The sequence below is a fragment of the Cetorhinus maximus genome, chromosome 18, assembly GCF_964194155.1.
Source record: "Cetorhinus maximus chromosome 18, sCetMax3.hap1.1, whole genome shotgun sequence".
NCBI lineage: Eukaryota > Metazoa > Chordata > Chondrichthyes > Lamniformes > Cetorhinidae > Cetorhinus > Cetorhinus maximus.
The window spans coordinates 51,761,523-51,775,052 of record NC_135896.1 but is presented as its reverse complement, the minus strand read 5'-3'; the positions used below and the strand labels follow the sequence as shown (position 1 = coordinate 51,775,052).

Below are 13,530 nucleotides of genomic sequence, written 5' to 3'. Positions count from 1 at the left end.
TATAATCAGAATATACACATTTGATGCAGACATGCATCACTTCTCAGTGGAGGGAAGTGAAATGCCAAAGTCAATCCACTTGACTTAAAAATGATTTTATTTCCACTCTGTGTCTTTTCTTTTCTTGGCCATCTACAAATACATTGAGGATCCTTTACATTATTTGTTTTGAATATTTATGTCTGTACTGGGCAACACATTTCACTGTTACCCAGTGTCAGCATTAAACACTCCCCATAACAGGTATTTTACAACCTAGATAAAAAAGAGTGGAGTTCCCCTGATTCTATCTCAACCCATAGTAAATTAAATCTACTGAAACAGTATCAATTCTCTCATTGCACACCATTTATCTGAGGTCTGAGTGACACTACAAATTGTATGCCAATTAGTTGATTTGCTATGCAGTTCTTAATAAAGTTTTTTTAGATGTATCTCTCTCTTCCTTCAACAGTCTGGTTTTTTCTAGCTAGATTCTGAAAAGCCTGTGCACTTTCAGTGGATTGCAGAACCAGAGAAGGTTACAGAGGTAGGAAGGGGCAAGGCCATGAAGAAATTTAAACATGAGAATCAGAAATTTAAATTGGAGGTGATGAGGCACCAGCATTATTAACAAGAGCATGGTTGATAGTTGAACAGAAGCTGTAATTAAAATCATGCAAAAAATGAAGAGGGAAAGAAAGATGGGACGAAGATAGAAACATTAAAAAAGTAAACCTTTTTAAATCTACATCAGTAATTAAAATCTGAAAGAATATGACTCCACACTTGTAAAGGTAAATTTTCAGTGCCACAGAGATGGTTTGGCAGTAATTAAGCTCATCACTCATTAAAAATTCACTTACACTTAAATGGATAAGCCCTAACATTTTCTGGTGTGTTTCTGCAGCATCTAGGGTGTAAGCACCACAACATCATGCCCTGCATGTGTTTAAATGCCAAAGTTCTCGGTGAGGTACTGTTAGAATAACTCTTTTGGAGGACCAGGTAAAATCAGACAGCAACGTCCTCATTTTCACGTTTAACTGTGCATGTGTGGACTATTTACTCCATAATAAGTAAGCGCTGATAGCCTCACTGTTATTCTTATGGCAAAATCCAGGCCTGTATTATCCTTTAGACCTTTACTGAATATAAACAGAACACAGGTCCAATGAATCAGAATGTTGATAGCAATACAATCTTTTCCATACATACTGGAGTTAATACAAAATAAGTATAAATCCATGTTTTCAGCCTTACTGGTAATCATTCCTGACTCCAGTTCAGTGCACACAATTGCCATCCTTTAACTGTTCTATGCAGAATCATAGTGCAAAGCTATCAATAAGGCTGCAATCTCTAAAGCATGCATATCAAAAATTAATTCTCCTGGTTTCTATCATGAAATATTATCACATAGTCACATAGAATTGATACTGATCACAGGCTGGAGATGCACATCACCCACCACCTGGCAGCATTTCAGACCAATACACATCAACCCCAACACAATGGTGCATATTATTTATATATTTTGCTCTGCTAGATTTTTCTAAAGATATTTCTATTTTACTGAATATAACCAGCAATATAACTCAGGTCAGTGGTAAACTGACAGTTCCGGGTGTTAACTGACTCAGTCCTGTACTGGATGTTTCTTTACAGGAGGTGCAAACCTGACTTGCAAGTACTGCTGATGATGTTCAGAGTGGAAGACAAACCTTGAGAGACAGAATATTATAGTTGGCACCACTGCATTCAGGCCAACAGGCAGTCAGAGAGCTTGACAGTCACAGACCAAGGCACGTAGATACTGGCAATACACAAACAGAATAGATTGGGTTTGCAGGTGTATACCTATGGTAAGTTGTAACACATTCAGAACTTGATCTTGGATAAGAAGTCAAGAAATACAGCAACAGTCCCACAGTTAAGAGATAGGCAACAGCTTGTAGATACAGTAAATCCTCACTTTAAGTCGCCCTGCTGAACGATGTTTTGTTTTAAAGCTGTTTATTCTTTAGGGCCTGTTTCTCTGAGTTACGTCCCAATTTCCATTTTTACATCCTCATTGCACGTTGTCATCATAATCAAACAGTGCTGTCAGGAGGTTTGGCTGAAACCTCAAGAGTTGGCTTGGGAGTTTCCGAGATCAGGCCTACTTCCGCCCTGTTTGCTGCCTTGCACCTTTCCCTGATCCTGCCTTGTTAGCTGCCATGTTCCCACCCTGCTTTGCCTCGCTCATTGACCCGCTCCCATCCTGCCCACTGCCTCACTCCTACCCAGCTTACTGCCCCGCTCACCGCCTCACTCCAAATGGTCAATAGTACTATCGATTTGCTGTTACCATAAACTGGGGAGAGACTGACTGGGTATCAGGAAGGGGGGGTGGACTGACTGGGGATAGGGAAGAGGAGGGAATGGCTGGGGATCAGGGGAAAAGCTTGCTGTGGAACCTAACTCCAGTTTATACATTAATTATGGGAAAATCTGATTCATTTAACATAAGTGTAACTTAAGACATTAAGTGAGGAATTAGTATAGTAGCTGATCCCATGCTGATGAATGATATAAAAGGACAGTGGATGAAATTATGTTGTACATCCCAGGTGACTGTACAGAGGAGGCAGAGTGAGACTGTTAGGACAAATAAGTATGCTGCCATAGGCGCTGGGTGGTACAAAACTGCATCATGGATCAGAGACAGTTCTGGTGGCAGAAAAGTTGAGGAAGACAATAAGAGACAGTAAGCTGCAGTTACACAGGAAGTCAAGCATAATTTAATAAGCAGCGGAAACTTGCCTTTCTTTTTGGTTAGGGAGAAAGGAGTCGAATTTATTTGCTGCCCATAGTGAAAGTAATCACTGCTGAGCAATGAAGCATTTTGTTCACTTTTGTAGTACAGCATGGGCCAAATGCACAGCAAAACAGCTTTTAATCTGCCCTAACAATATGCCTTAACCCCAGCATCAGAAGAGCATCCACTACCAGTGTGAATTTTCTGTTCCCCACTGCAAGCATCCTTATGGCCAGACAGGTAAGATTGCCAATGTAGATTTAATGCCAAATTATGGGCAGTTTTATGATGTGGGCCCATGCCCACTTAGCATTAGGTTGAGTGTGTGGAAACTGACTTCACATATAACTTCTAAAGCCAACATTGTAAAGAAACTTTCATTACCAGTCTGACTGGGTTGTTTGCTGTTACATAGCAGACTATTCACATAATGAAGAAACCTAGTTTTGCTGTGAATAGCTTTTGTTTTTCCACAAGCATACAAAAAACCCTTAAAATAACGCTATGCTCTGTAAAAATAATATAACTTTATTTGTATCTTTATTTCTAGTAACTACATAAAGTCATCTATCCATGCTTCTTATAGACACAGCAATCCACCTCTACGCCCAAAGCCAAAAGGCACAATTTTCCATCTCTGAAAACTCTAACTGATAGGCTGCCAAAAATATGGTAAGTTCAAACAAGCTGTATCCCCAACTCAACAAATGTTTCGCAAAGATGTGGCCAAGCAATACCCCTGCTTCTGGCCTCTATCAGTGATTAATGGCATTTGCAAAACAACCAAAGCTTTATGTTACAATTTCACAACATTCACAAGGAAGAATAAATAGGCAGGGAAGGACATGACTGAAAAATCAATAATAATATGGAGAATGGAAACTCACAAGCCCAAATTTCATACTGAAAAGGAGGTAAACTGCTAGATAGTTTATAACCATGTCTTAAAAATACATATATTAGACATTGTTATGACCAGGTGAGAAGGGGTGAACTGGTCCCCCTCTATTCAACCTCCTTGGTTGGTCACAACACAGGTTTAAGTTTCTTTTTCACAAGGATTTGCCTTTTCCAAATCAACATGTATTTAATTATTTAAGCTGTGAGCAATAAAGATCCAATCAAACAGGTTTTCTTGAGTCAAAGAAAGAACAAATTTATTAACTGCTAAACCCAAGAAAAATACTAAAAATGCAATGTCTAGCATTCGGCTCTCATGCAAACATTAGGGCCCACACACACAAACACACACGTATCAGAAATAACAGGAGTCAGAGTCGAATAAAAAAAGGTAAAATAACATACGGTTAAGTGTCCTTTGATGGTCCTTGAGGCATAGGTTTTAAACGCTGAGGCCAATTTAGGTTAGCTGGTTTCTTGGTTGCGGACAGATGTAGATGTTGCAATTATTATGAGATCTCGGTTCGCTGGTAGGGTTCTGGTTGTGTTAGCTTCTCATACCAGGTAACACATTTATTCCAAAGAGAGAGAGGGAGAAAGCAGTCTTCAGCCTGTTTCCTCCGCTGAAGACTTTTTTGACACCGCTCATGTCACTTGCAATCTCTCTCAGGTAGCTGGGAAACCTTATCTTGAAATACTTTGTGTGTTTTCAAGAGCTTTTGAGTGTGTCTGTCTGCGGCAGCCATTTTCTCAATATCCAGTATTTTGCATTTTTAATGTCGCTTCCTTAGACAATTACGAGTTTCGATAAGTGTCTGGATTATAAGAAATGTCTCTCTCTTCACACTCCCCTGAGGGTGATTTGTTTGTTTCTCATCATCATCTTGGAATGTGGCCTTACATTTTTAAACAGTTAGCTCTGTTTCAGTTCAAATTGCAAATTTGCAATCAGTTGAAAATTGAAAAATCATACTTTCAAAAAATAAAAGGGCATAGCCTCATGACAACATGTAGGTATGCAAAGTACATCAACCATTGTGGCTGGAAAAAATAAATGAATGCAGGAAATATGCAGTAAGATATGCATAAAATAATCCAGAAAAAATAATGGCACTTGGAAAATTATGGACTAAGCTACTATGAAAGGTTTGTTAAAGGCAAAGCTCTGATAAAAGGACACAGACCTTTAATATTAACTCTGTTTCTCTCTCCACATATGCTGCCAGGCCTGCTGAGCATTTCCAGCATTTTCTGTTTTTATTTCAGATTTGCAGCATCTGCAGAATTTTGCTTTCATTAAAGGCATTTGTACTTAACTAACTTGATTGAGTACTTTGAAGTAATGGATAGAGTTAATGAGGGCAGTGAAGTTGACATAGTGTATATGGACTTTCATAAGGGGTTTGACAAAGTTCCACACAACATACTTGTAAGCAAAATGAAAGCCCATGGGATTAAAGAGATTGGAAGCAGACAGTAGTGATGAATGACTGTTTTCAGACTAGAAGGAAGTACACAGTGATGTTTCCCAGGGTCGTTATTAAGATCACTGATATTTTGGACATATTAATAACCTGAACTGGGTACAAAGGGCATAATTTCAAAAGTTTGCAGATGACACAAACTCGGAAATGTAAGTAAAATTTAGGAGGATAGTAACAGACTTCAGAAGAGCACAAGATAGATGAATTGGCAGGCACATGGCTGATGAAATTTAACAGAGAAATGCAAAGTGATACGGTTTGTTAGAAAAAAATAAGGGGAGGAATGTAAACTAAATCGTACAATTTTAAGTGGGGCTGAAGAACAGAGACACCTGGGATGTGTGTATGCAAGTCTTTGCTGGTGGCAGGACCGGTTGAGAAGACCATTAACAAAGCACATAGGATTATTGGCTTTATTAATAGAGGTATAGGATACAAAACAAGGAAATTATGCTAAACTTATATAAAATACTGGTTATGCCTCAACTAGGGTATCATTTTCATTTCTGGGCACCATACTTTAGGAAGGATGACAAGGCCTTGGAGTAGGTACAGAAGAGATTTACTATTATGTTACCAGGGAGGAAGGACTTCAGCTATGTAGAGAGACTGGAGAAGTTTCTAACGATTGTTCCTCTTGGAGGCATTCAAATAGTTCAGTAGCTAGAGGACACAGATTTAAGGAGATAAGCAAAAGAACAAGAGGCAATATAAGGAAATTATTTTTTATGCAGTGATTTGTTGTGTTCTGGAATGCATTGCCTGAAATGGTAGCAGATTCAATAGTAGCTTTCAAAAGGGAATTCAATACTAGAGAAAAAAAATAGTACTATAGGGACAGAGCTGGGGAGTGGGACTAATTGGATAGCTCTTTCAAAGAGCCGCACAGGCGCAATGTGCCGAATAGCCTCCTTCTGTGTATTGTTATTCTGATTCTATTCAATAGTAAAATAAAATGCATGATTCTGCATTTCGAAATACAGAAATTATATTTTCCAGTTACAATAATTATTGAAAAGATGATTTTTTTACATATTAATTTGTTTTTTTAACATAGATAACATTCAAATTTCATTTAATTAAAAGTGCACAATTTAGATTTTTTTTAAAAAGCACTCGTTTTACTCATTTGGCAATAGATGAAGAAGCATTTCATCATTAAAAAGACAGTGGATAAAAACATTGTTCATTGAATAACTAATATGATAAATATATTCAGGATTGCTTAATACGCTTTACCTTGTTGGAATAGGGAATGGCAATGAAAAACTCTTTAATTGTGTAGCACAAACTAGCAAACACTCCATCACAGATAATGGGGTTGGTTTTATACAAGCCATTCTTTACAATTCATGCCAGGCATAATTTTCCTGAAATTCTTCCAGCTGCCTGAGTAACAGACAATTTTCAATCCATTTGTACTGGAAACTGGTGAGCAGCAGAGGGGGAAAAGTAGATACTCTTGATCTCTGTGTTGGTTGAAAATCCCTGAATATTTCTACGAGTAGCCCTTTTTTTCCAATAATGAACCCATTGTGCTTTTAGCTATAGTGCACTTGTCCACAAAAATACCACCTAGAATCCTTCAAGCTCAAAAGAGAAATAATGCTCATATCTCCATTGTAACCTATTACAATAGTGACATTTCAAATTTTCAAGTTAATTCAGTAAGGAAGACAAACTTAGCACTATACATCTTTCTAGAAATAATTATTGGATAGGATATTTTAAATGAACGCTTCCCTGTAAGAATGGATGGGTTGTTAAAGATCAGAATTCTATTTATTGAAAGTGAACTAAACATTACTCAAGTATTTCATTTCAAAAAAGTGTACTTTTAGCCATCTTCTAAACCACACTAACAATATAAATTTAAAATCTGTTTGTGCAATCATCTTAATGGGTTAATTTTTAGCTTCCGCTAAGTACATGGAAAATAGCCAATTGAAGAATGATGGGAAATGAAAGCTTGCCAAATACAAACTGCCAGCATTAAGCAGTCCTGACAGCTATGCTTCTTATAAACTTGGCAGCAGTTCAAAGTGCTTTTTCAATTGAAATGCTGGAACCTTGCCATGTGCATACAGATTTGCTTTGCCTCTTCTCATAAGGAACTGATAAATGCTGTTACGGTAACCATAGAAACACAAGGATATCAGAATGGCCTTGTGATGTAGCCTCCTGTCTCTTGTTTTGAGAAAAAAAAAGTATTGAGTCCACTACGATTATGTGTTTGCACAACATTTATATATAGTGTTAGAAAGGCTTAAAGTCAGACAGCATCAATGGCTTTGCAGCTGGAAGATATATTTTCAGTTAATTCCTATTAAGGGAAAAACTACTGCTGTGCATGTGCAGCTAAGTCTTTTTTTTACCTGGACCTGTCTGGATGTCTGCCTGCAGTTGTCATGGCAACACTGGTCTTCTCGACAGCACCTCTCTCACTTGCTGGAGTTTCCTGATTATTTAGAATTTCTTCCAAAAAATTCCTATTTCCTGTAGTGGCAGAGAGAAAAATAAAGTTCCTGTTACCCTCAAAATTTGCTGAAGTAAATAAATAATCTGATTGCTCAATCTTCTGTAGATCTAGGACAGGGCACTTGAGATACCCTAAATGGAAACAAACCCTAAAAGGTTGTTTAAATTAGCAGCACTGACCACATTAATTTGGCATGAAAATCAAAACAACATAGAATCTTCAATATAACTGCAGCAATCTTATGACAATTCACTTCAATGAAAGTTGTGCAAGGCCACCTTAAATATAACTGCAATTAGTACAAAGCGAATGTTAAAATAATTACAAATAGTCCATTTTTTTAGACTTAAATTTTAAACACAGCAGCACTCGCAAAAAAGTTAAGCATGTACAGAGTGCTGCTTTCATTGACCAAAGATTGATCAGAGCTAACTGCCCACTGCTCATAAGCTTCAGCTTCAAAATGGCACCATTTCACCTGAGAGAAATAGTGTGCTTATAAAAAGGCAGGTACTTTCTTTTAAACCAAGAGTCGTACAATGCTTTCCAAAATAGCAATAAATATTATGTATAATTAATTATATATTAAAAACAGCATCGGCTTGCATCATTTTAATTGCATTTCACCTGTAGGTGGCACTATGAGCATAGCTTAATATTGCCTAATGTTACATGACTGAGAAGCAAGGAACATCTGAACTGAAAGACAAAAGTAGAGGTGGAAAAGCAAAGAAAACACAGTCTGTAGAAAAGCCCAGAATTACATTAATCAAAGGACTAGGATCTCACCTACTACGCCCTGACATCCCCAGATCCCCAATATTGAACTGTTATTTGACAACCGTTTCTTCTTGCATACTGAGCAGCTTCTCAAGAACTGGCACCCCCATCCCCTTACTGAGTAGTTTTGTGATAACTAGGACTTCCCCACCCCACCCAACATACTACTGAACAGAATCCTGATAAGGCACACAGTTCCCACAGAGAAGATTTGGCAACTGTCCCATCCTAAACGAATTGTCTTCCTCCCACACCATGCAGTTTTCCCTTTGTCCTCTCCTTCACCATCTTATTCAATTATCACCTCTAACACTGCTTGGCCTGAATACTGCTATTGATATTGACTCCCCATGGGTACCACAGCAGGAGATCGATGGGTAATAGCATTATCTGTCCAGCAGGCCTGCATTGCAATGTAGAAAAATAGAATCAAAATAAAATCACCACCAACATTTTTAAGTAGCACCTCAATTTTTCCCATTTTTATTTGCACTGTGGGTGTTGAGAACCCTTTGCATGTGGGGTTTGTGTAACATAAATATAAAAGCAAAATACTGCAGATATTAGAAATCTGAAATTAAAACAGAAAATGCTGGAAATACTCAGCAGCTCAAGAAGCATCAGTGGAGACGGAAAGAGAGTTAATGTTTCAGGTCTATATATAACCTTTCATCAGAACATGCCTTATCAGGATTGTGTTGCAACTGAAATGTTAACTGTTTCTCTCTCCACAGATGTTGCCAGACCTGTTGAGTATTTCCTGTATTTTTTGTTTTAATTTGAGTAACAACATGATATGCAGCTGCTGTGGTGCTCTCGGTTCCAGGCACAATACAAATAGCTGTCTGCTTTACAAGCTCCACACAGTGGTAGCATGATTATATTTCTATCAAAATTGTCTTGTGGTAATTTCACTTTGATTTTAAGATCAGTCTCAGTATGCAACAATATTTAATGATTCCACGACCCTCCTTACTTTTTTTTTAAATTGTACACTCTCCTTATAGTTCTGCAGTTTAGAGAACTGTTCCGGGTGTGCTCTGGTCCTCCCCATTTGAAAATTCTGAATTAGTGTTTAAAAGCACAAAACTACTAATTTAAGAAAAATTAAATCTGACTGCGCACACACACATTCAAAACTGGTATGCTGGGGTTTGGAAGGCAATCTGAGAGACTGCATGCATAGTTCTGATTCAAAGTTGGAAAGAATGCAAAGTTATAAAATTATAAATTATGTAATTACCCAAAGCTGCATTTGATGCACTCAATTTTAAAGTGTTTTAATTTAATATGCAAATACAAGACATACATATGTAAATTGGATTTCTAAGTCTTGGTGGAACTTGAAATAGCTACATCATACACAGAGGCCTGAAGCCAGTGGGAATGGAATATAGGTTTTGTAGCAATGCATTATACAGGTGCTCATCTGTTTCCCAGATGAAACTGAGAATGAAAATATTATGAAGCATAATTTGACACCGATACACATAAGGAAATATTAGAGTAGTTGACCAAAAGCATAGTCAAAAACGTAGGTTTTAAGAAGTGACCTAAAGGAGGAAAGAGATAGAGAGGCGGAGAGGATTAAGAATGGATTTCCAGTGTTTAGGGCTTTGGCAGCTGATGGCAACGCCACTGTTGTCAGTGTCAAAAGGAATACATTTTCATGCTGGGTAGTTTAATCTTGAGCATTTACATTGAAGCATTATATTAGATAGAAACTAGCAGAGACTCACAAAACATTTGCAGTCAAACTAGTATCCTTAAAACATAAGTAGGAGGAACATATGGCCCCTCAGGCCTGTTCTCCCAATCAATACAATCATGGCGGATCATCACGTTGAAACTTTCCAGCCAGCTCCCACTTAACTAATTCCATCATCATATCTACTTCTCCCATACCATCCCCACCCATGCCATTCCACCCTTCCTATGCTACCCCACTTATGCCATCCCCACCCTCCCACTGCTCCCTTGCCAAACCCTTCCAATGCCATTCCATCCTTGCCGCAAAACATTTATGGACAAATTAATATACTTAGCCAATTTCATCATCACATTCAACCCTCCCACACTGTTCCCTTCCTCCCATACCATCCCATCTTTCACATGCCATCTCCTCCTACCCAGTCATCCCATGTCATTCTTGCCCTACCATGCCATCCCCATGTTATGCCAACCCCAAGTCATCCCCTCCCTCCCATGCCATTCCCATTCCATCCTTCCCATATCACTACCCCCATGCCATTCCCAGCTCATCCCTCCTTTGCCATGCATTTCATCCCTCCTATGCAAACCCTCTGATGCCATCCTTCCTCCAACTCCTCCCATTCAACCCCCATCCCCGGAAATTCCATCCTACCCATACCATCCCCTCTGATGCCATCCCCTCCTTCTCACCCTTCCCATGCCATGCCATCATTTCCCTCACCACTCCATCCTTCCCATGCTACTCTGCCCATGCCATCCCCATTTCATACCATCCCTCCCTTCCATGTCATGCTATTCCATCCTTTCCATGCCATCACCTTGCTCACCATTCTATCCTTTCCATGCCACCTCTGATGCCATCCCCTTCCTCTCACGCCATTCAATCCTTCACATCCAGTACTTCCCATGATATTCCGTCCCCTCCCTCCCATGCCATACCAATCCCATGGCTTTCCATCCTTCATGTGCCACACATCCCTTGTCATTCCTATCCCATACCATCCTCATCAAACCACATTCCCATAATTACCCTGACCCTTGCTCCCACCCACCACCCTGCAAAGCAGCTACTCCTTGGCTGATGTAGAATGTCAGTAGGAAGACGATTGGCTCATCATGTCTGTACTAGCAACTCTCTGAATACAAACATAGAAAAATAGAAGCTCGAGTAGGTCGTTTGGCCCTTCAAGGCTGCTCTGTCATTCAATATCATCATGGCTTATCCTCTATCGCAACCCTATATTCCCGCTCTCTCCCCATACCCCTTGACGCCTCGAGAATCTAGAAATCTATCTATTTCCTTCTTAAATATATTCAGTGACTTGGCCTCCACAGCCCTCTGTGGTACAGAATTCCACAGGTTCACCACTCTCCTGAGTGAAGAAGTTTGTCCTCATATTAGTCCTAAATGGCCTACCCCATATCCTGAGATTATGACCCCTTCTTCTAGACACCCCCAACCAGAGGGAACATTATTCCTGCATCCAGTCTGTCGAGCCCTGTCAGAATTTTATATGTTTCAAGAATGATCTCCTCTCATTCTTCTAAACTCCAGTGAATACAGGCCTAGTTGGCCCAATCTCCCCTCATAAGACAATACTGCCATCCCAGGAATCAGTCTGGGGAACCTTCACTGCACTTCCTCTATGGCAAGTATATCTTAGATAAGGAGACCAAAACTGCACACAATACTCCAGGTGTGGTCACACCAAGGCCCGGTACAGCTGCATTAAGACATCCTTGCTCCTGTACTCAAGTCCTTTTGCAATGAAGGCCAACATACCATTTGCCTTCTTAACTGCTTGCTGCACTTGCATGCTTGCTTTCAGTGACTGGTGTATAAGGACACCCAGGTCCCTTTGTACACCAACATTTCCCAATCTGTCACCATTTAAATAATACTCCGCCATTCTGTTTTTCCTACCAAAGTGGATAACTTCACACTTATCCACGTTATACTGCATCATGTATTTGCCCGCTTACTCAACTTGTCTAAATCGCCTTGAAGCTTCTTAACATCCTTCTCACCACTCACATTCCCACCTAGTTTTGTGTCGTCAGTGAACTTGACTCCCCTGCCTTTTTTTGCCCTTTACAAATCCATGGTGGCCCCCTTACATAACTCAAACCTCTGAGTGCCCACTGATTTTTCCTCTAACATTTGCTTCAAAAGCCATACTCACCACTCATGTTAAACTGACCAGCCTATAGTTACTAGGAAGGTCCTTACCCACTTTCTTGAGAAAGGGAGTCACCTTTGCCACTCTCCAATCCTCTGGCACATCCCTCGTATCTTGGGATGATCGGAAGATTATGGCAAGCCTTCCTGCTATCTCCACTTTCACTTCCATTAGCAAAATGGCATGTGAGCAATCTGGACCAGTCAATTTATCTACTCTTAAGTATAGTCAGCCTTTCCAGTACACCCTGCCTATCAATTTTCAACATACCCATCACCTCTACTGATATTTGTCAGTATCCTCTTCATCCTGAAAACTATCAAATTAAAATCCAATAGGATCAGTTATGCCCAAACTAAACAAAAGGCAGTGCTGACTCTCAAAGTGGAAGATGATCTCAGCTTCACTCCTTAATACAGGGGTGGAGGGGTATCTTCCCGGTCAATCCTACTGCAATCGTGACTGTCCATCCTTCCCATGCCATCCCCATCCAATGCAATGCCATCCTTCCCATGCCATTCCCTCCCATCCCATCCCCCCACCCCCTCCCATGCCGAACATACCCATCATCAATCCCCCCAGCCAAGGATTATTATCTTATTATTGATCCACTGCTGTTTCTTTGTTCAACAGCCACACCCACCTTACCACTGCCACCACCAACCATTTCTCCAATGCCGTTCATCCGCTCCCTAATCACTCCAGCCATGGTAACTGTGTTCTTGGGCTCCCCTTCCCTTCTGCTCTTTTTCTCCACCAACCACCCCTGACACCCCACCGCCACCACCAAATTAACCCATGGACCAATCTGTGGGGGGTCTCAACTTGCAACAAGTTCTGTTTCCCTATCACCCATGAGCTCACTACCTACATTGTCTCCAGGTCAAGCAACATCTTGATTTTAAAATGCTCCTCCTTAGTTTCAAATCCCTTCATGGCCTTGCCCCTCCCTATCTCCTCCAACTCCACAACCCTCTGATGTATCTGCACTCTAATTCTGTCCGCTTGTACATCCCCAATCTGCCTGGAGACGAGCCCATGTGACCTGGCTGCCATGAGGATGGAAGCCCAGGTCAAAACCTATTGAAAGGTGCAGGTTTTAACACCTGCGGGAGAATTTTCTCCCCGTCGGGCAGGCGGTTCGGGAGCGGGCGCGCAGCCAATTAAGGTCCGCCCAGCGTGACATGCACCCAGAAGCGCTTAGCACTATCTGTG

At 40.2% G+C, this 13,530-nt stretch overlaps 1 protein-coding gene across 1 annotated transcript in view; it reads right to left on the bottom strand.

Annotated features, from left to right (window-relative positions):
* The window catches only part of kiaa0586 (KIAA0586 ortholog), a 657,376-nt gene that overhangs the window by 463,789 nt on the left and 180,057 nt on the right, over nt 1-13,530 (bottom strand). The window contains exon 9 of the mRNA XM_078562702.1: nt 7,539-7,659. Within this exon, the coding sequence (XP_078418828.1) occupies nt 7,539-7,659 (121 nt within the window). The remainder of the gene's footprint in view (nt 1-7,538; nt 7,660-13,530) is intronic.